At 42.8% G+C, this 23816-nt stretch overlaps 1 protein-coding gene across 3 annotated transcripts in view; it reads right to left on the bottom strand.

Annotated features, from left to right (window-relative positions):
- LIMA1 (LIM domain and actin binding 1) overlaps positions 1 to 23816 on the bottom strand; it is a 116252-nt gene that overhangs the window by 45636 nt on the left and 46800 nt on the right. For all 3 annotated transcript variants that reach the window (XM_053557084.1, XM_053557086.1, XM_053557085.1), the window contains exons 3-4: positions 14800 to 14845; positions 6264 to 6728 (exon numbers count right to left, since the gene is read on the bottom strand). In XM_053557084.1, the coding sequence (XP_053413059.1) occupies positions 6264 to 6728; positions 14800 to 14845 (511 nt within the window). The remainder of the gene's footprint in view (positions 1 to 6263; positions 6729 to 14799; positions 14846 to 23816) is intronic.

The raw sequence follows: 23816 nt of genomic DNA, 5'->3' as shown, positions 1-23816 counted from the left end.
ATTCATCTACCACCCATTTGCTCACGGGAATTAAAATCATTATATTAAACTAAACCACCTGACCTGAATGAGCTAGTTATTTACCAAAGATAGAGAATATGTTATTTGAGTTCTAAGTTTCATTTTTCCTTTTATTTAATTAATAAACATAAATTATTAACTACTAGGGGATTAAAGACATTCTCTTTTTTTTTTTTTTCTTTTTTGATTAAAGACATTCTCAATGTGAAGGAAATTATAGGCTGGGGAGTGTACAGATTCATATATGACTATTAAAAAGAGCATGACATAAGTGCCCCAAAATAAGTAAAGATCAAATTGTATAGGAAGAGGAGAAGATAAAGTTAATTTCATTTAGAAGAAAATGGGGTAAGGCTTCACGGACTTGATAGACCTTCAGGAGTAAGATTCAAAAGGTAGACCTGAGGTATGCACAGGAAATTTAGAGAATGAGGAGTAATCCAAGGTTTGAGTATAAGATTGTCTATGAAACTGGAAAGGCAGGTTGAGTCTGGACTGTAGAATACCTAAATATTAAATATGGATTACTTTTGAGGCATCAAAAGTTTCTGATCGGGTGGCGCCTGTGGCTCAAGGAGTAGGGCGCCAGTCCCACATGCCGGAGGTGGCGGGTTCAAACCCAGCCCCAGCCAAAAAAAAAAAAAAAAAGTTTCTGATCAAGGGTTAACATAATTAACAACTATATTTAGAAAAATAAACAGCAACAGTGTGGAGAAGGGATAGGAAGAAAGAAATGAGAGGCCAATGAGGGAGGTTGTAGCAAGACTCACTATAGGCATGATGTGATAAGGCCAAACCATGGAACTGGATATGGACCAGAAAGAATGGTCCAACTTAAGAGATATTTAGAGCATGTACTTATTTAGAGGAATTAGTAAGTGACTGACTTGGGGAGGAGGAAGCAGGCAGGTAAGAACTGATTCCAAGATGTATAGATCAGAAGGATGGGTAAATCGTGATGCTTTAAAGGACGCCATGGGTAGAGCTGATTTTGGTTGGAAAGATAATGGATTCTTTTTTTTTTTTTTGCAGTTTTTGTCCTGGGCCTGGGTTTGAACCTACCACCTCTGGCATATGGGGCCAGTGCCCTACTCCTTGAGCCACAGGCGCCGCCCAATGGATTCTTTTCTAACCTACTTAAATTTGAGGGCCTAAGGGATGTTCACAAAGATGAAATCAGAAATGTAGGGCTGGGGCGGTGCCTGTGGCTCAGTTGGTAAGGCGCAGGTCCCATATACCGAGGGTGACAGGTTCAAACCTGGCCCTGGCCAAACTGCAACCAAAAAATAGCCGGGCGTTGTGGCGGGCGCCTGTAGTCCCAGCTACTCGGGAGGCTGAGGCAAGAGAATCACTTAAGCCCAGGAGTTGGAGGTTGCTGTGAGCTGTGTGAGGCCACGGCACTCTACCAAGGGCCATAAAGTGAGACTCTGTCACTACACACAAAAAAAAAAAGAAAAGAAAGAAATGTAGGGCTGAAGTTTGGGTTGAGATTTCAGGATTAAAATTCCATCTCTTAAGAGTGATGGAAACAGGGCGGCACCTGTGGCTCAAAGGAGTAAGGCACCTGCCCCATATACTGGAGGTGGCAGGTTCAAACCCGGCCCTGGCCAAAAACTGTAAAAAAAAAAAAAAAAGAGTGATGGAAACAGATGAGATTACACAGAGAAAGAGAAAAAGACAAGGCAAAGACCAGAAAGAGAAGGGAAGAGAAGTGAACAAGAACAGAAACCATCTCAGGCAAAAGATAGCAAGAGACACTAAGTGGAACTCAGCCAGTCAACTTCACCTCCTGTAAATAACTCTGTGATAAAAAGATTTAGGGGGATGAGACATCAGACCGTGTATTTCCACTGACTATGTGTTCCCTCATCCTGCTCACCTAGTTAGTTGAGGTTTAGTCTGGTTCTCTAAAATTCAAATATGGAACCAGAGTCACATAATTTGTACCCAATATATTCATTCAGCACACTGAAGTACTAATTCGTTATTTCTGAAATATACATTCTTATATAATCTTGAAGATCCTAAAAGGATTTCTAGTGTCTTTATCATATTTCTCAGAGCTTCCTTACAAAGATCCAAATAGGTAACTTCTTGATGAACGTCTTAGATCTATTAAAGCTGAAATTGGGTTAACAAGAACCATAATTTAGTTTCAAACTGATTAGTTGTTCCTTAACCCAAAGTTGACAAAACTTTTTCTGACAGTTTCACTGAAATATTGGACTAACTTTTTGAAGTAATCTAGACTGTTTTCAACATGGATAACAAGGCTTGTTTAGAAACCAAGGGTAGCCAAGTTTGCACTCCCTAAGCAGTCCATTAAGTATAAATGACCATTTAATTAGGAAATAAAAAAATAACACACGCACACAAAAACCAACCAAAACTAAAGAAGCCAGGGTGGTGCCTGTGGCTCAGTGAGTAAGGCACCAGCCCCATAGACCAAGGGTGGCAGGTTCGAACCCGGCCCCGGCCAAACTGCAACAACAACAACAACAACAACAACAACAACAACAACAAAATAGCCGGGCATTGAGGTGGGCACTTGTAGTCCCAGCTACTCGGGAGGCTGAGACAAGAGAATCGCCTAAACCCAGGAGTTGGAGGTTGCTGCAAGCTGTGACGCCACGGCACTCTACCGAGGGTGATAAAGTGAGACTGTCTCTAAAAAAAATAAGAAATAAAAAATAAAAATTAAAAAAAACAAAACTAAACTAAAGAAGCCCAGGTGAAAAAAAATAAAAAAATAAAAAAGAAGCCCAGGTGACATTAAAAACTAGACAAGAGGCCAGGGAGGGCTCATGCCTGTAAACATAGCATTCTGGGAGGCCAACATGGGAGGATCCCATGAGCTTAGGAGACCAGGCTGAGCAAGAGACCTCATCTCTACTAAAAATAGGAAAATTAGCCAGGCATGGTGGTGGGTGCCTGTAGTCCCAACTACCCCAGGAGGCTGAGGCAGGACGATCCCTGGAGCTCAGGAGTTTGAGGTTGCTGTGAGCTAGGCTGGCATCACAGCCCTCTACCTTGGACGATAGAGTGAGACACTGTCTCAAAAAACAACAATAACAACAACAACAACAACTGGGGAGACATGAATAGAAACTTTTCTCATTGGCTTGGTGCGGGCCACATACACCAAGGCTGGTGGTTCGAAACCAGCCAGGGCCTGCCAAACAAACAATGGCAACTACAACAACAACAAAATAGGGCAGTGCCTGTGGCTCAAGGAGTAGGGCGCAGGCCCCACATACTGGAGGTGGCGGGCTCAAACTGGGCACCGCCAAAAACTGCAAAAAACAAAACAAACAAACAAAAAAAAAAACCCAACAAACTAGCCAGGTGTTATGGTGGACGCCTATAGTCCCAGTTACTTGGGAGGCTGAGGCAAGAGAATTGCTTAAGCCCAAGAGTTTGAGGTTGCTGTGAGCCATGACATCACAGCACTCAACCGAGGACAACATAGTGAGACCCTGTCTCAAAAAAAAAAAAAAAGAAACTTCTCTCATGATGACACAATGGCCAATAAACACATGAAAAAGTGTTCATCCTCCCTAATTAATTATCAGAGAAATGCAAATCAAAACCACTTTGAGATATTACCTAACCCCAGTGAGAATGGCCCACATTACAAGGTCCCAAAGCAGCAGTTGCTAGTGTGGGTGTACAGCCTCTATGGAAAGAATACAGATATTCCTCAAAGAAGTAAAAGTAGACCTACCATTTAACGCTGCAATTTCACTACTTGGCATTTACCCAAACCAAAAAAACAAAAAATATTTTACCACAGGAACATTTGCACTGGAATGTTCATAGCTGCTCAATTTACAATCACAAAGATGTAGAAACAACCCAAGTGCCCATCAACACATGAGTTAATAAACTGTGGTGTATGTGTACCATAGAATACTACTCATCCCTAAAAAAGATGGAAATTTTGGGTGGCGCCTGTGGCTCAAGGAGTGGGGCGCCAGTCCCATATGCCGGAGGTGGCGGGTTCAGGCCCAGCCCCAGCCAAAAACCAAAAAAACAAAAAAAAAAAAAAAAAAAAGATGGAAATTTTGTATCTTTTGCAACAACCTGGATGGACTTAGAGAACATTCTCCTAAGGATCACAGGATTGGAAAAACAAGCATCACATACTTGTACTTAATGCCAATCTGAAACTAGGAGATTAACAATCACAGATTTTTATTGAGATAAAAATCTCAAACTCAAGAAGCGGGGAGGAGGGTGGCGCCTGTGGCTCAAGGAGTAGGGCGCCAGTCCCATATACCAGAGGTGGCTGGTTCAAACCCGGCCCTGGCTAAAACTGCAAAAAAAAGAAGAGGGGAGGAGGAGGTGGAGGGAAGGATGGGGAAGGGGTTTAGTAGCTTCCTAGCAATGGGTACAATGCATGGATATATAGCAATCTCCCTGGGTGTAGACCACCACTACAACTCTGATTTTTACCTGTCATGTGTAAATTATATTACCTAATGGTTTGTACCCTCATATTAATCTGAAATTAGAAAAAGAATGGGAAAAAAAAAGCCCAGGTGAATCTTAGAACTCTTCCATTTTCCTATACTTTTAGCAATCAACTTGGCCAGTGCCATCAGCGATCCAGTAGGATGTTTATATGGGGAGTATGGAGAACCTGTCCCCTCAGGCACATAGAAATCGGCTTGTTCTGACCCATCTCTCCCTAGACATTTATGAGAAAAAGGTTCTCATCAGTTCCCTACACATAATCAGCATTTTTGTTTGCTGCAGTCCCAATCATTTCCTACCTGAGGCCAGTTTTGACATGCACCAGCCTTCGGCACTGAATCTGCATTGCGTGTGCTGGCATGACATCTGTCCTGCTCCTAGCAGGGTCTGTGAGGCAGGGACTTACAACGGTGCTTTTAGTCACAACAAAGCCCCTTCCTCTGTTTAAAGATGTCTGACATTTTTCTCTTCTATTTAAATAAAAGAACGTTTTTTATTAAAACCATAAAGGGAAAAAGAGACAGTTGGCAGGACTTGAGAACTAAAAACTGAGAGGGAAGAGTTTCAGAAAAGTTATAAAAGTGCTTTGTGGTCACATCTTTTGCCAGCTGGTTTTAGAGTTAAAGCAGAGCTAAAGCTTATGCACAGAAAAGATAGAACAAATCTTCAAAAATTCTATGTCTTCAAACATGATCCTAAACACGCAAGAACTTTTCTAATTTTAAGCAGAGAAGCAACTGGCACAGGAAGTTACAGGAAGGGATTGACAATGTTAAACCTAACACACCTGAGGACTGCAGGATGAGTTATCCATTTTTTATCTCAGAAAGAATGCTTCTTATCATTACTTTACAGATATAGGGATTTGAGCCAAATACTTAGCTTTAAAAAATGGAGCTTTCCCATTTAGATGGATCTAAAACAAATGATGGCTTTGCTCCCCTTCAGATCTGTTTATTTCATTATAATGACTATTGTAACAAACCATCTCTGTGTACAAAGCCAGATATGTAGGAAAGTATGAGAAAAGGAAAAATTTACCAGCTCTGTGGCCTCTGGATTGTGTTATAAGTCACCAGCATATGTAACTCATTTTCTAGTTAAGTAATTCCCTCTGGAGACTTGGTCTGCAATCCACATGAAGGATCAAATTTCATTAGCAGTTGTAGGAAAATGCAACCCGTGCATTTGCAAGTCAAAACTCCCGAAAGCCATAGCTAGTCTGGCTATCTTCATTGATTTTTCCTGGGAGAGGATTTTAGCTGATAGAAAACATTTGCTGGAAGGCACAGACCAGGAAGTTGAGAAAAAGAGAAGGGATTCAGCTAGAAGGAGACAAGTAAGCCTCAGTCTTAATGTTAAACTCTGGCCTTAACTCAGTCTGCAGCTGTGTCCAAGCAGAGGGATTCAGCAGTAACTCCACCCCCCAACTCCAAGCTCCAAATGACAAAAGACACAAGAAGACAAATGAAAAAGGCAAGTGTACAAAAACACACAATTCAATCTGTATCAGATTGTCTTCATTTCTAGATATTAACTTGAATCTCAGTATGAGCTGGATTTAACATGAAATTGGGTTGGAGACTTGCAAATCTTCACATCTATGTAAATAATTCATCTAAGACTTATTCACTCATCTAAATCAAAAGACACACTGACCATGTATTTTTGCGTCTACCCAAAATGTCTAGATTAGACATTTTTGACTAATAGCCTTTGTCTAGAACTTGAATCGGCTTTAAGTTTTAAACCCTCCCAATTCTTACCTTGGTTTGAGATGGTTCACCTTTCTCAAACATCATCTTTAGCCTGTTCAGGGGAACATTATATTTCTCTATTTTGCCTGAAGCTTCTGTGTTTTCACTGATGTCAGACTTTTCTACTTCATGCCTGGATTCTCCCAGACAATTTTCCATTTTTTTACTTTCTGTTGTGCGGTCTTTAAGATCCTCACTGTCCTTGATGCGGGGATTCCGAGACTGAATGGGAGCTTCAGGAGATGACCCCAATTTAGGTTTGGGGTGAATCTGTTCCTCTTGACCAGCCTGGGCTCCAGAAGCAGTGTTGCTTGTCACTTCAGCAGAAGGATGGTCGACTCTGTGCCTGATCTCAGCCCTGATGCTGCGAAGAGAGTCTGTGTGGGTCTCTGCTCCCAGTCCTGGGTTCTCCCACTTCTTCTTTAGCACAGTCAGGGTCCCCCTTCTAAAGTGCTGGGGGAGAGTTTCAGTGTTCTAGAAGAACAAGAAGTAAGTGCCAGTTACAACTTGCCTGCTGAAACATTCAAACATGTTGTTTTTTGTAAAATGAAAGTTAAAACTCCAGGCTGCTCCGGTCCACTGCTGTTTCAAACAGCTGTGAACAGTTACAGCCCTGCCACATGGAGAAGCATCCACCCCAGGAGAGGGAGAGGGGAAGAGAGGAAAAGTCAGGAGCTGAGGCAGGAAGTGATAAAACAGGATAGCCTTATAAGGATAAAATGAGAAGAAAGGCGAGCCCAGCTCTAATGATAGTTGCAAGAGCGACAGGATTTTTATCCAAAGATTAATGGGGGAAAAGAAGAAAGAAAAAGCAAAATACTAGGTGCTTTAACCACTGTAACTGTGCATTAACAGAAGTTCATCATTACCCGCCACAAAGTAATGTGGTAAATTTGCTATTTTCTTTTAAATAAGACTAACAAAGCTGACACTACATGAAACCAATGATTATTGGTAGGAATATCAAGGATTGTAACTATTTGTGGAAACCTTAACAAGTCACCAGACTTTTCCAAGTATTTGTATAAATATTTACTTATATCTGACATAATTTCCACGCATGTGAACAAATTTTATTTTGACATAAGAATTTAATCCTCTTTTTTACCTGCCTACATGTTTACCCATGTACTATGATGTATAAAGTCTGAGATATCATAAAATTCACTATTTTATAGATCTTTTGGTTGAAAAATATGCAGGCTTCAACTGAAAATACCACCACCACTCAAACAATCAAAGGGTACATATTTACACATCTAAGAGGTCCACTTTCACCTGGATCAAAAATAGAATTAATACATAAAACAGACTGAAAACAACCTTTAAATTGCCTATTATTGTTGTTCCACAATAATAGAGAAAATATGTTTGATGAAGTAATATTAAATGCTCATACTCTGAAAGTACTGTACTCCTAAAGAAATTGAACAGCACCACCTTCCCAACAAACTGCAAACTCCAATACCTGCTTATTCTCCATTCTTGCAGTCTGTGACTCACCAGTCTTTCCACTAGGAAAGAAAAAACAAACAACCTAGGACTGAAAGACTTCGGGGAATTAAACAGGATTAGCAGCTATATTGGGAATTAAGTCTTTCACCCTATTACTCTTCCGAATACACTGGGAGAGCCACTTCATGAAATAGCAACAAGGCTTGCAAAAAAAGTGACAGAAAAACAACTGCTTGATTCTAGGATTTAAATCTTAGCTTACAAGATGATCCATTGGGGGATGCATGTATGGTGCAGAGATATAAGAAGCATAAAAAGTTTTCTTGCTAGAAAAGAAGAATTAAAAACCAGCTCCAGAAGCTGGTGCTACCTTCCTTACCTGCCAGCAGCACCCTTGGTTCTGTATATCTCCTGTCACACAATGGATGAGTCATCTAGATCTCTGACTTTACCTGCCCTACCTTGCCCACAAAGGGGCCCTGAGAATCAAGGTGGCATTGTACCTTGGGAACTGGACACTACTTTTCTCACATACACATCATGTGATCAAAGTATACTTACTGACACAGAAAGATGCTCAGAAGATACTTTTGAGAGGAAAAGGCAAATTATATAATAGCATGATCCCATTTTATAAAATATATGTGTATTATTAAGTATAATATGTATATATGTTATATAAATATAAGCAGACATTAGGATGCTAACAGGCTATCTTTGGACAATGGGTTATGGGCTTTGTATTTTATTTGTTTTCTTTTTACAATAAATGCATGCTCATTGTATGATAAAAATGAACATAAAAGTAAAGGTACGGGTTGGGCTCAGTGGCTCATGCCTGTAATTTTAGCACTCTGGGAGACCGAGGTGGATGGATTGCATGAGTTCAGGAGTTCAAGACCAGCCTGAGCAAGAGCAAGACCCATATCTAAAAAAAAATTAAAAAATAAGCCAGGCTGGGCGGCGCCTGTGGCTCAGTCGGTAAGGCGCCGGCCCCATATACCAAGGGTGGCGGGTTCAAACCCTGCCCCAGCTGAACTGCAACCAAAAAATAGCTGGGGGCCTATAGTCCCAGCTGCTTGGGAGGCTGAGGCAAGAGAATCGCTTAAGCCCAGGAGTTGGAGGTTGCTGTGAGCTGTGTGATGCCATGGCACTCTACTGAGGGCCATAAAGTGAGACTCTGTCTCTACAAAAAAAAAAAAATAATAATAAGCCAGGCATGATGGTACTTACCTGTAGTCCCAGCTGCTCAGGAGGCTGAGGCAATAGGATTGCTTAAGTCCAGGAGTTTGAGGTTTCAATGAGCTCTGATGATGCCACTACACACTTGTTGGGGTAACAGACAACAAGAGACTCTATCTCCAAAAGACTCTTTTGGGAGACTCTGCCTCCAAAAAGAAAGTGGGTGGGGGGCTAAGGATGTTTGGTAGGATATAGCAGTGGAGAGTGGGAAATATGGACTACCTGTAGGTACAGCCTCCAAGGAAGGGAAGAAATTCCTCAGCTTAGAGTTTCTCAGAAAAGTGGTTACCAGTATTATGGAACTGAGTGCCCACATGGCACAGATTGAAAAAGTAGCACACTCTATGCTTTGGGTATCAGCTGTTATATAACCAATGGTGGTTATTAATGGTCTGTGTTTCTGTGTCCTGTGTGGAAGTGGAAGATGGAGGGAAAAGACGTAAAATTCCTGAGAATCCAGGCTATCCTATATAACCCAATCCAATACTTGCTAAAGGAGTAAATTTACCCACTTGTTTTCCCTGGAAAAATGTAGGAGTTTTTGTTTTTTACGAGACAGGGTCTCGCTATGGAGTGTAGTGGTGCAGTCAAAGCTCATTGGAGCCTCAAACTTCTGGGCTCAAGCCCCCTGCCCACCTCAGCCTCCCAAGTCAGGTGTGAGCTATGTGCCCGGCTCTAATGCTGGTACTCTATAACCTGGTCAGTTATCTCATAAATGTATGTGAAAATCTCCCCTTGTTCTTCAGGAAACAATTTAGACTTTTGTAAATCTAGTGGATTTTAAAAGCAGCCCTCTGTCATTAACAGAAAAACTGGTGAAATGTGAAGAAAGTTAATATTAGGGGGAAGCTATTTTAATAAGTCTACATCTAAAATTATTTCAAAATAAGAAATTTGTTACAAAAAGCAATAACATCCCCCCCCCCATGTCTCCCTCTTGATATTGCTGTCTCACGTATTTCACAGTTAAGGGTCCTGAAAGCACAGGCTGTAGTCGCTATTTCCACTTTATCACCTTCCACTCACTCTTTAATTCTCCTACCACAAACCTCTGAAGTCGCTCCAACCAAGATTACCAATTACCCTTTAACAGTTTCACTGTCTAATTTTTTTTTTTTTAGAGACAGAGTCTCACTTTGTCACCCTGGGTAGAGTGTGGAGGCCTCACACAGCTCAAAGCAACCTCCAGCTCTTGGGCTTAGGTGATTTTCTTGCCTCAGCCTCCTGAGTAGCTGGGACTACAGGTGCCTGCCACAACGCCTGGCTATTTTTTTGTTGCAGTTTGGCCAGGACCGGGTTTGAACCCACCACCCTCGGTATATGGAGGCGGAGCCCTACTCACTGAGCCACAGGCCCCGCCCTCATTGTTTAATTTTTAATTTATTATTTTTCTCAATTACAAAAGTAGTAACTTTGGGGGAAAAACTTACAATCAATAGGGGAGTGTGTACCCATGACTTGAATAGATACAATAACCTTCCCTCCCAATCAAGATACTCGCTGCCAACAATGCTGTACTTCCTCAATTTTTTTCTATTTTTATACACCATGTTTTTCTCCTACATCCTATGGTTCTGCAGTTTGCCCCATTTAATCACTTGATATGCTTCTGATATCTTTCCTAGTCCATACAAACAATCTTTTTTTTTTTTTTTGTAGAGACAGAGTCTCACTCTATGGCCCTCGGTAGAGTGCCGTGGCCTCACACAGCTCACAGCAACCACCAACCCCTGGGCTTAAGCGATTCTCTTGCCTCAGCCTCCCGAGTAGCTGGGACTACAGGCGCCCGCCACAACGCCCGGCTATTTTTGGTTGCAGTTTGGCCGGGGCTGGGTTTGAACCCGCCACCCTCGGTATATGGGGCCGGCGCCTTACCGACTGAGCCACAGGCACCGCCCCGTACAATCTTAACCATAAGTATATTAGGGTGTATGTATGTACCATAATTTGCCATTTTGCCACTGATGAGTATCTGCATTGTTCAAATTCTTTGCCAACTGGTTTTTTTTTTTGCAGTTTTTGGCTGGGGCTGGGTTTGAACCCGCCACCTCCAACATATGGGGCTGGTGCCCTACTCCTTTGAGCCACAGGCGCCGCCCTGTCAACTGTTGAGATTACAATTTACATCTCTTACTTTAATTTACATTTATTTGATTATAAGTGCAGCTAAGTATTTTTTTACATGTTCATTATTTCTTCTTTAAATACCTGTTCACATCCACTTACCTCAACTACCAAATGCAGTGGACCCTTCTGCTTTATTTGATCTGACTATAGCATTTGATATTACTGATAACTTCGCCTTTTAAAATTCCCTTCCTTCCCGTCACACCCCTTTTTCCTAGTATTCTTTCCATTTCTCTGGCCACTACTCATATTTGTTTAACAGCCTTCTCCTCCCCAGTCCTCCTTTATGTAGTCAGGGTCCCTTGAGGTTTTGTCTGAGGTCCTACATAGTCCCTGAGTATCATGACATCCATTGCTTGGTTTCACCCACAAGCTATCTGTGGATACTACAGATTATATAGATTACAGCATATAACAGATAACAGATAACCCTAGCCAGTTATCTCTCCTTATCTACCAGTCCTACCTGGAAATAGGCATTTTACAATTATCTGTGTCCAAGGCTGAAGTCTTCCCCTTTCTCCCTTCCCTCCTCACTCTCTAACCTGTTTCTTTTCCTGAATTCTCCATCTTGGTGAATGTGACAATTGTCTTTTCATCTGTCGACTATGCCTGTTCTTACGCCTTCCTTCTGTGCATGTGCTGCTTCCTCTGTTCAGGATACACGCTTCTGCCACTCCCTTGCCCCCTGGTCCTTCAGGATTCTGCACCTGAATCGTAAGAGATGCTCCATAGACATTTGTGGATTCTCATGGTATTGACTTCTCTCATCCCACTCTGTCTTGAACCTGGTCCTATCAGGCCTTTATCTCAGCATTCCCAAACAGCGTGAGGTAACCAGTGACCAGTTGCTAAAGCTGAGGGTCAATGCCCAGCTTATCTGTGTTTGACTTTGTTAACCCTCCTTCTAGAAACACTTTCTTCACTTAGTTTCTGGTACCCCATTCTCTTGTTTCTACTACTATTTTACTGGTTGCTGCCCCTGTGTGTCCTTTGGGTTCCTTTCTTTCTTTTTTTTTTTTTGTAGAGACAGAGTTTCACTTTATGACCCTTGGTAGAGTGCCACGGCATCATACAGCTCACAGCAACCTCCAACTCCTGGGCTGAAGCGATTCTCCTGCCTCAGCCTCCCGAGTAGCTGGGACTACAGGCGCCCGCCACAACGCCCAGCTATTTTTTGGTTGCAGTTCAGCCGGGGCCGGGTTTGAACCCACCACCCTCGGTATATGGGGCCGGCGCCTTTGTCCTTTGGGTTCCTCCTTATCTCTCCAACCCTTAGGTAGCCAGGTGCCCTGGAGCTCAGGCACAGGACCTCTTCTCTTCTCCAGAGGTTATCCCATGCATCTCAGAGCTTTAAGTACTACTGGTACTTTGATATACACTCATTTTACAGTTTTTGACCGGGGCTGGGTTTGAACCTACCACCTTCAGAATATGGGGCCGGCGCCCTACTCACTGAGCCACAGGCACCACCCTTATACACTCATTTTATCTCTAGCTCGGATTTCTTCCAGTTCTAAATTTTTATATAGTGTCCAAATTCCTACTTAATATTTCTACACTTGGATATCTCAGTAAAACACTTCATGTTTAACATGTCCAAAAACTGAGCTTCTATTATTTCTCCCTCTCCAAACCTGCATTTACCCCAGTCTTCCCCATCTCAATTAATGGCGTTTTCATTTCATAATGCTTAGGCAAAAACATTTTACCATTCTTCATTCTTCTCTTTCTCTCTACCTTCAATATAAATCCTGACCACTTCTTATTACCTATACTGCTACTACCCAAGTCCAAACCATTATTATAGCTTCCCTTAATCATTACAATTCTCTCTTAATCTCCATGCTTCTGCTCTTGTTTCACTATTCTCTGCTTCTTCCTTTAAAAATTTAAGTCACATCACGTGATGCTTTACATATAAACCCTCTCCAAAGGCCTCCTTGCATTGAGAGTTAAGCCCAGGTCCTCACAATGATGACGACGGGCCTTTTGCTTTTTATTTCCCAAACTTACTAAAACTGTTCTTGCCCCAAGGCATCTGCACATGTACTTCCTTCTCGTGTCCTCAGATCTCTGCTCAAACATCTCATCAGAGGCCCTCCTTGACTACCCTTCGTTCTATCCTTCTTACCTGTTTCATATTGTTTCACTGAACTGATCACTACCTGACACAATTTCTTCATTGTCTGTCTCTCCATGAGGGCAGAAAAGTTGTCTATATTCCTAAATATACGTAGTCTTTATGCCTAAAACAGTGATTGACATGTCATAGCTACACTGTGAAAACTTGCTAACTGGAAGAGTGAAACTAAAGGAGAAAAAGGGAAAAAAGTATGAAAACAGGTAGAAAGAGAACAAGGAGGAAGAGAAACCAGCAATAGAGTGAATTGCTGAGTGAATTCTTACAATGTACCAGAGGAGATCTATTTTCAAATTATAGGAAATTAAGCCAAGGACCTGGTCAGTATTACCCCTCAGGGAGAAAAAATGGACAGGGGCATGTTAACTCTAATTTAAATAGGTTACATACTGAAAACCACCAGGAGGATGTTTTTGTAATGTCAGCCAAATTACAGAACTCTTGCCCAAATAAATGAGTGTTTTCCTCGTAAGATTAAATCAGGTAAGAGTTCAAAAGACACATATTATCCAGCCCAGCTGGAAGTTAGCAAGCAGGGAGAGTAGAAAATGTATACTAGCAGAAACCTAACTCTGGGTATTTTTTTTTTTTTGAGACAAAGCCTCAAGCTGTCACCCTGTGTAGAGTGCTATGGCATCACAGCTCACAGCAACCTCCAACTCCTGGGCTCAAGAGATTCTCTTGCCTCCACCTCCCAAGTAGCTAGGACTACAGGTGCCCACCACAATGCCTGGCTATTTTTGGTTGCAGCCGTCATTGTTGTTTGGCGGGCCTGGGCTGGATTCGAACCACTTGAGCTATAGGTGCAGAGCCTTTTTTTTTTTTTTTGAGACAGACTCTCACTATGTCACCCTCAGTATAGTGCCGGGTATCATAGCTCACAGCAACCTCAAACTCTTGGGCTTAAGCAATCCTCTTGCCTCAGCCTCCCAAGTAGCTAGGACTACAGGTGCCCATCACAACACCCAGCTATTTTTAGAGACGTGGTCTCACTCTAGCTCAGGCTGGTCTCGAACCTGTAAACTCAGGCAATCCACCTGCCTCGGCCTCCCAGAGTGCTCAATGGTGGTGCGAACCACTGTGCCCAGCCCACTCTGGATATTTTTGCCTTTGATGGATCCTATAGTTAGATAATTTGCTAACGAGGCTGGGTGAAGAAGTTCACTTTAACCAAAAGACCCAGAGGATGATAACAGCTGCATAGCTACTACCATTTAAATGCATAGATACAGAAATTCTGGATGTTTCTTTGGAAGAAAGGATGACAGCTTAGGACACCCTGTGTTCTAATTTGAGCAAAGTAGTAAGGCATTTTACTAACCTCAAGCAAAGCACTTGGCCTTTTGTCCTTCACTCAAAAAAAAAAAGTGGTTCAAAAAGAAAACCTCAGTGAAAAAATAAGATTCCCTGAGAACTTGAGCCAAGTTCTCTTGAGCAAATGGCTCACAAATCAGACCAGCTGGCACAAATGTCCACTCAGCTGACACGAAACTCAAGCCACACAGAGGCTGCAGGTGGCTTGGCCACACAGGCTCTGCTCATGAAGTACCACGTGCCCTGGGGCTCCCGAATACTTACATTTCTCCTCTTTTCCATGTTTGTTTCTTCAGCTGCTTTCTGGTACCTTTGGAGAAGGGGGCAGGAAAGAGAATGTCCTCAAATTAAACTTATATTTTCACTTTTTCAATCATTAAGAAACTCATCTCTGCACACATATTTCTTCCAGCCATTGTCTTTGATCAACTCTATCAGAAGCGGCAGAGAATCACAGCAGCCCTCACTACCCATGGCTGCATCTGCTCTGATACAACAGCAAGATCCAAGCAGATGAGATCAAATGTTGGGAAGTAACTGGCTAGCGAGGGAAGTCTGGGTTTAAGTCCCAGTTTTGTCACTTTATTAACTGTTTTCACTGGCAAGTCATTTAACCTCTATAAGCCTTAGTTTCCGTACCTAGAAAATGGCTTTACAATCTATTTTCAGTGTTTGCTAAGAAGACTAAATGAAATTAAATGTATAAAAATGCTTTGGAGTTAGTCAAATACATACAGCAATGCATAATTCTAAGATGCACATTTCCCTGTACATATTATTACTTCTGAAATCTTTTTTTTGAGACAGTCTCACTTTGTCTCCTCCAATAGAATGCCATGGTGTCATAGCTCATAGCAACCTCAAACTCTTGGGTTCAAGTGATTCTCTTGCCTCAGTCTCCCAAGTAGCTGCTCACCACAACGACCAGCTATTTTTAGAGTTAGATCTTACTCTAACTCAGGCTGGTCTTGAACTTGTGAGCTCAGGCGATCTGCCTGCCTCAGCCTCCCAGAGTGCTGGGATTATAGGTGTGAGCCACCGAGCCTAGCCTTACCTCTGATATCTTACAATTGTTGTCAGCCAAATGGTCAAAAAGTAGTTGCACTGGGCAGCGCCTGTGGCTCAAGGAGTAGGGCGCCGGTCCCATATGCCAGAGGTGGCGGGTTCAAACCTAACCCTGGCCAAAAACCAAAAAAAAAAAAAAAAAAAAAGTAGTTGCACTGCCTGTACATGTGTGAATTTAGTCTAAGTTATTGTTATCAGTTTATAACTAACTTTAGCTCAGTTACATGTGTGTTTGTTGTTTTTTTTTTTTTGAGACAGAGTCTCACTTTGTTGCCCTGGGTACAGTGCCATGGCATCATAGCTCATAACAATCCTCTTGCCTCAGCCTCCAAGTAGCTGAGACTACAAGTGCCCATCCCAACACCCACTGGTTTTTCTATATTTAGTAGAGACAGGATCTCACTCTTGCTCAGGCTGTTCTTGAACTCCTGAGATCAAGCAAACCACCCGTCTTGGCCTCCCAGAGTGCTAGGATTACAGGTATATGCCACTATATCTGGCCTGTTTTTTTGACACCCAGTTAGGTGACTTTTATATTTTTATTAGAGATGGGAGGGGGGTGTCTCACTCATGCTCAGGATGGTCTCAAAATCCTGCGCTCGGGTGATCCACCTGACTTGGCCTCCTAAAGTGCTAGGATCACAGGCGTGAGCCACCACGTCCAGCACTATATAAATTTTTAAAATAAAAGATATATATATATTTTTTTGTTTGTTTTTTGAGACAGAGCCTCAAGCTGTCACCCTGGGTAGAGTGCCGTGGCGTCACAGCTCACAGCAACCTCCAACTCCTGGGCTCAAGAGATTCTATTGCCTCTGCCTCCCAAGTAGCTAGGACTATAGGCACCCGCCACAATGCCTGGCTATTTTTTTTTGGGGGGTGCAGCCATCATTGTTGTTTGGCAGGCCCCAGGCTGGATTCGAACCCGCCAGCTCAGGTGTATGTGGCTGGTGCCTTAGCAGCTTGAGCCACAGGCGCTGAGCCTAAAATAAAAGACATTATCCTTTTTTTTTTTTTGAGACAGAGTCTCACTTTGCAAGTAACCTTTAACACCTGGGCTCAAGTGATCCTCTTTCCTCAGCCTCCCACGTAGCTAGAACTATAGGTGCCAGCCACAATGCCTGGCTAGTGTTTTTCTTTCCTTTCTATTTTTAGTAGAGATGGGGTCTCACTCTTGCTCAGGCTGCTTTCGAACTCCTGAGCTCAAGCAATCTATCTGCCTTGGCCTCCCAGAGTGCTAGGATTACAGCGGTGAACTGCTGTGCCTAGCAAAAATGGGATAATATCATCCATTCTTCATTTCAGAGGAAAATTCAAAGCAGCTGATGTGCTAGAATCACAGGCGTACTCAAGTATTTCTTGAGTATTCAAGAAATACTACTGGCGCCTACTATGTTCCAAGCATTAAAGAGAAAGCGGCAAAAGAAATAATTAAAAGAGACATAATTCCTGTTCTCAGAGAATTTACAGATTAAACATTAAAACACATAAGAGCTAGGTTGAGAGGCTGAGGTGGAAGGATCACTTGACCTCAGGGGTTTGAAGTCGCAGTGAGCTATGATCATACACTGTACTGCAGCCTCCAGCCTGGAAGACAAAGTGAGATTCCCCCCAAAAACAAAACAAATAAACACACAAATATACATACACACAGAGAGCAGTTAAGTCCTTTGAAGGAAAAAAACACACACTGCAGTATTATAATTAAATTACTTAACAAAGGAACCAAATTGAGAAAGGTAGAGAGTCAAGAAAAACCTTGCTTATGTTAATTAGCCTAATTTGATCATCCTGCAATGTATTCATGTATTGAAACATCCATCTGGTCTCAGTGCCGATAGTTCAGTGGTTAGAGCGCCAGCCACGTACACCAGGGCTGGCGGGTTCAAACCTAGCTCAGGCCTGCTAAACGACAATGACAACTACAACAACAAAAAATAGCTGGGCGTTATGGTGGCGCCTTTAGTCCCAGTTACTTGGGAGGTTGAGGCAAGAGAATTGCTTAAGCCCAAGAGTTTGAGGTTGTTGTGAGCTGTGATGCCATGGCACACCACCAGGGGCAACATTGTGAGACCCTGTGTCAAAAAAAAGAAAGAAACATCCATCTGTACACCATAAATATATATAATTATTGTTAATTAAAAATAAAATTTAGCTGTGCGAGGTGGCTCATGCCTATAATCCTAGCACTCTGGAAGGCCAAGGTGGGTGGATTGCCTGAGCTCACAGGATCAAGACCAGCCTGAGCCAAAGCGAGACCTTGTCTTTAAAAATAGCCGGTTGAGGGAGGCGCCTGTGGCTCAGTGAGTAGGGCGCCAGCCCCATATGCCGAGGGTGGCGGGTTCAAACCCAGCCCCGGCCAAACTGCAACAAAAAAATAGCCGGGCGTTGTGGTGGGCGCCTGTAGTCCCAGCTGCTCGGGAAGCTGAGGCAAGAGAATCGCGTAGGCCCAAGAGTTAGAGGTTGCTGTGAGCCGTGTGACGCCATGGCACTCTACCCAAGGGCGGTACAGTGAGACTCTGTCTCTACAAAAAAAAAAAAAAAAAAAAATAGCCGGTTGTTGTGGTGGGTGCCTGTAGTCCCAGCTATTCAGGAGGCTGAAGCAAGAGAATCACTTGAGCCCAAGAGTTTGAGGTTGCTGGGAGCTACGATGCCATAGCCCTCTACCAAGGGTGCCAAAGTCAGACTGTCTCAATAAATAAATAAATAAATAAATTTTTAAAAAAGGAAAGTCACATTGAGGCAATGACTTTTAGGCTGAGACCTAAAGTTGAACAAGAAGGAGTTAGCCAGGCAAAAAGAGGAAAGAAAAGCATTCCAGATATGGAAAAATAGCACATGCAAAGGCCTCAAGGCAAGAAAGCATCTGGTGTATATAAGATACACAAAGCTCTCCTGTGTTGCCAAAGCATATTGAGAACGTGAAAGGGCAGGGGCTGGGGCTGCGAGGCAAGGCGGGTCACACAGGGTTTGTAGGCCACACCAACGATTTTGAATTTATGCTAGGTCCTGTGGATGGTCAGCTGATCCAATTCACTTTTTTGAAAGAGTGCTCTACAGTGTAGAGAATGAACTGGTGAGGACTGAGAAGGGAGTTGTCATTAGTGAGACAGAATGCTGCTGGGCTGCGGTGGTGGCATTGGATATAAAGAAAAGTGAATAGATTTGAGATAAATTTCAGAGACAGAATTAATTGGTGGGTAATGAGGGGAGGGGAAAGAAGGAAGAAGTCAAGAATGGTTCCCAGGTTTTTGGCAGCTGTGTCAGTGGAAGTAATGTTTACTCAGATGGGGAATTCTGAAGGAGCAGCAAATCTGGAGTCAGAAGGATTAGGAGTTCATTCAGCACTAACCATGTTAACAAAAACTTCCATTTGGGGACTCTGGGAGGCCAAGGCAGGTGGACTGCTTAAGCTCAGGAATTCCAAACTAGCCCAACCAAGAAGGAGATCCCATCTCTACTAAAAATAGAGAGACTAGCTGGGCTTTGTGCTGGGCGCCTGTAGTCCCAGCTACTTACAAGGCTGAGGCAAGAGGATTACTCAAGCCCAAGAGTTTAAGGTTATTGTGAGCTATGACGCCACAACACCCTACCTGGGATAACAGAGTGAAACTCTGTTTTAACAAAATTAAAACAAAAAAAACCCAAACTTCCATTTGGTGGTAGCAGTGCTTAGATACATACATCTAGAGCTTAGAAAAGACAACTGAGCCAGTCATAGAAATTTAGGTCTTGTCTGCTCACTGATGGTATTAAAGCCACAGGAGTAGATAGTATCTACAGACTGTGTAAGATAAGAAGATGCCCAGAACTCAGGCCTGGAGACTTTGACGTTTAGCAGTCTAAAGAGGTGATAAGACATTATGACAAGGAAGAGACAGAAAGAAGGAAAACCAGGTGACTACCAGAGAAGCCAAGGGAAGAAAAATTTGGGAAGGAAGAAGAGGTGAGAGGTCATGGAACATAAAGGTTAAGAAACACCCCCTCAATTTAGCAACATTGAAGTCTTTGGTAATCTTAGCAATCCTCTTCCACGACAAATTTAATTAACTTATCCATACTCCTTTAATCGGCATTTGGATTATTTCCAGTTTTTCAACCTCGCAACAGTGCCCTGGTAAATGTCCTGGTACATATATTTTCCCCACTTGTACTAATTATATCTGTTGGAGTTTCCCTAAAAGTGAAAACTCAGAAACATAGTAGATTATAGCTTAACAGGAAGTGAGAACTGACCTTAGAACTTGTGCTTCCACAGCCCTTAGATAATCATCTACAGTATATTACAGCAATAATACTGATATAAAAGCCAGAGCCAATCAGCAGACAGGTTCATACTGAGTCAATTGTTCTGCAAGGTGAGGTATTTACACTGTGGTTAGATAAGTAAATAAACTCAGAGGTTCCCTATCCTTTACTTTGAACAGAAACATATATTTAGAAAAAAAGATCAAAATAGTTCTCATTTTCAGCCTTGTCCTCTTAGCACTGAAGACTGTAGAACCAGGTGTATAGACCCATAGCTGTCTTGAATCCTGTTTTGAAACTCTATTTAAATGTCCCCACCTTTAATCTGTACTGAAGTACTTGCTAAAGAATAGCTACACAGGGAGAAAGCCTCCACACCACTGCTTTTTTCTTTCTTTTTTTTTTTTTTTTTTTGTTGCAGTTTTTGGCCAGGGCTGGGCTTGAACCCTCCACCTCTGCTATATGGGGCCAGTGCCCTATTCCTTGAGCCATAGGCACCACCCAACCACTGCTTTTTTCTAAGTTAGGTCCTTCGTGCTTTTTTTTTTTTTTGGTAGAGACAGAGTCTCACTGTACCGCCCTCGGTAGAGTGCCGTGGCGTCACACGGCTCACAGCAACCTCTAACTCTTGGGCTTACACGATTCTCTTGCCTCAGCCTCCCGAGCAGCTGGGACTACAGGTGCCTGCCACAACGCCCGGCTATTTTTTTGTTGTTGTTGTTGCTGTTTGGCCGGGGCTGGGTTTGAACCCGCCACCCTCGGCATATGGGGCCGGCACCCTACTCACTGAGCCACAGGCGCTGCCCAGGTCCTTCGTGCTTTTATATGTTGCATTCTTAGAAGGCTAACAGACTCTTGAGCAGAGGCTTAAATTGCTATGTTCAACTTTTGTTTGCTTAATAAAAACCATGAAAAATTAAAAAAAAAAGAAAAGACTTGCTGGAAGTGGTGGCTCATGCCTATAATCCTAGCACTCTGGGGGGCCAAGGCTGGTGGATTGCTTGAGCTCAGGAGTTTGAGAACAGCCTGAGCAAAAGTGAGACCCTGTCTCTATTAAAAATAGAAAAACTGAGGCCAGAGGATCACTTGAGCCCGAGTTGGAGGTTGCTGTGAGTTATGACACCATGGCACTCTACCCAGGAGGACAGCTTGAGACTCTGTCTCAAAAAAGAAAAAAAAGAAAGAAAGAAAGAAAAAGACAAGACAAAACTTAAGATGAAAAGAAAAGAGATAAGGCTCAATACTTCTGCATTCAGTGTTCAACCAGGACTCAGGCTTCAGGCCTCACACTTTTATCAGAGGTACTCAGAGCAACTAGCATTATTCTGACCCAAAAAGAGGAGGTTACCTATTTAGGGAAGTGGGAGAGCCATTTTGTTTTTCTTTTTTTTGTGGGAGAGGCATTTTGAAGATCCAAATTTGAGGGAAAAAATATTTGCAATGTTGCAATAAAACTTCTATAATTAAAATCTTGTCCCAGCTCCTTTCTAAGAGATCTTCTTGTAGACCGGTGACTTTTTCCTCAAATACAAAATTTTATCTTGTGGTGGCTCACGTCTGTAATCCTAGCACTCTGGAGGCCAAGGTAGGTAGATCACCTGAGCTTATTTTTCTCTAAAAATAGCCAGATGTTGTGGTGGGCGCTCGTAGTCTCAGCTACTTGGGAAGCTAAGGCAAGAGGATTGCTGGAGCCCAAAAGTTTGAGGTTGCTGTGAACTATGACACCAGATCACTCTACCCAGAATGACACAGTGAAACTGTCTCAAAGAAAAAAAAAAAGGTAGAATTTCATCTTGCAACTAACTGCTCATGAATGCTCAGCTGTGAGGCAGGCGGAGGATGCTAAAATTATCTAGGGAGTAATAACAGTGTCTCACATTTTTCTAAGGCCAGAAAGCAGAGTTCCTGAGCCATGACTCTTGCTTGTATGCCCTCAAATAAAGCAAAGGGAACACTAAGCCAAAAAGGAAAAACGGAAACTTTCAAGATTTCGGCAATGTATTTTCTTCTGGAACAATTTCACCACTAAAATGTTACAGAGAAGCAAAAGAAGAGGAAGTTAATCAGGGATATCTGAAGTTAACTTCTTCTTCATAAAGGAAGAACAGTCACTAAAAACAGAAAACTAAACATGGACCCTCTTCTTTCCTGGGACTAGGAATGGGTGAAGTTCTGAAGAGCTTGAGGAACTGTGATAAGGTGGAGGCATGCTGCCAGGGGTGGGATCTTTGGCTGGGTTCATCAATTTCACTATCTTGGGGTGTGACCTTCAGTTATGATTGCTAGACCTCAAGTTTTTTATCTGTAGAAGTGTGGAACAAGGCCTAGCCAGATTCGTGGTTTTCAAACTTGCCTAACTACAGAACTCTCCTCTTAATGTTGTTTGATATAAAACCTAACATATAAAAGGGATCAAAGTGGGACTACTGGAATTGGAAATTTAAATGGCTGAGTCTGGGATTTGGGCCTTTTGGATCTTCCCATCTTTCCAGAACTGGCCCTTGGTGTTCCTCCAAAGAACTCCATTAAGACAGTTTAAAACTGCTGGGCTAGATTCCCCTAAACTCCAAAAATACATAAATCAGGTAGGGCATGATCGCTTATGCTTGTAATCCCAGCACTTTGGGAGGCCAAGTCAGGAAGACTGCTTGAGCCCAGGAACTTGAGACCAGCCACAAAACAGCAAAATCCCATCTCTAAAAAAAAAAAAAAATAGAAACATTAACTGCACATGGCAGTGCATACCTGCAGTCCCACCAATAGCAGAGGTGGAAGGAGGTTTGAGTTTACAGTGAGCAGTGAGTTATGGTCTGGCTACTGCACTTCACCCTGGACAACAGAGACCTTGCCTCTAAACAAATTAGTTAATTGGGCGGCGCCCGTAGCACAGTGGTTATGGTGCCCGCTATATATACCCAGGCTAGTGGGTTCAAACCCAGCCAGGGCCAGCTAAACAACAATGACAACTGCAATAAAAATATAGTCAGGTGGGGGCAGTGCCTGTAGCTCAAAGAAGTAGGGCGCCAGCCCCATATACCGGAGGTGGGGGGTTCAAACCTGACCCTGGCCAAAAACTGCAAAAAAAAAAGATGGGCGTTGTGGTGGGCACCTGTAATCCCAGCTACCTGGGAGGCTGAGGCAAGAGAATCACTTAAGCCCAAGAGTTTGAGGTTGCTGTGAGCTGTGACACCATAGCACTCTACCAAGGGCAACACAGTGATACTCTATCTAAAAAAACAAACAAAAAAAAACAAATTAGTTAATTGGTGGGGCATGGTGGTTCATGCCTGTAATCCTAGTAGCACACTGGGAGAGTGAGGCAAGTGGATTGCCTGAACTCAGGATTTTGTAACCAACCTAAGAAAGAGCAAGACCCCATCTCTACTAAAAATAGAAAAACTAGCCAGGTGTTGTGGCAGGCACCTGTACTCCCAGCTACTAGGGAAGCTGAGGCAAGGGATCACTTGAGCCCAAGAGTCTGAGGTTGCTATGAGCTATGACAATGCCATGGCACCCTACGTAGGGCTACAGAATGAGACTCTTTCAAAAAAAAAAAAAAAGGATATGGAAGAGCTGCACCACTCAAAATGCTATAAGCACCCCCAATGAGAAACACTGAGAATTAAATGACTCTGGAAGCCAGTTTCCTCAAATGAAGACAAGGAGCTTGGCCCAGAGGTTGGTACACGACCACTTTGATGAAGAGGAAGATAAGAATTGTGTAGTATAGTTAGATGTGAGCCTCAAAGAACAGGTTTAGTACTTCATAACCAGGGATGACAAACAATGGATGGCAAATAGCACTGGAGGTGTAGGAGAGCAGCAACCCATCTGGCCCCAGCATATTTCAGGGAAGCAAGTACAGAAAGAACAGGCAGCCACTACTCAGGGACAGGATGCATGTCAAAGGAAAGCCAAATTTACTTAAAGAGGCTTGGGACTAAGGAGGGTGAAAAGGGTAAGAATGT

The sequence above is a fragment of the Nycticebus coucang genome, chromosome 12 (assembly GCF_027406575.1).
Source record: "Nycticebus coucang isolate mNycCou1 chromosome 12, mNycCou1.pri, whole genome shotgun sequence".
Classification (NCBI taxonomy): Eukaryota; Metazoa; Chordata; class Mammalia; order Primates; family Lorisidae; genus Nycticebus; species Nycticebus coucang.
The sequence above is the reverse complement of the archived record's forward strand: the minus strand, read 5'-3'. Positions and strand labels throughout refer to the sequence as shown.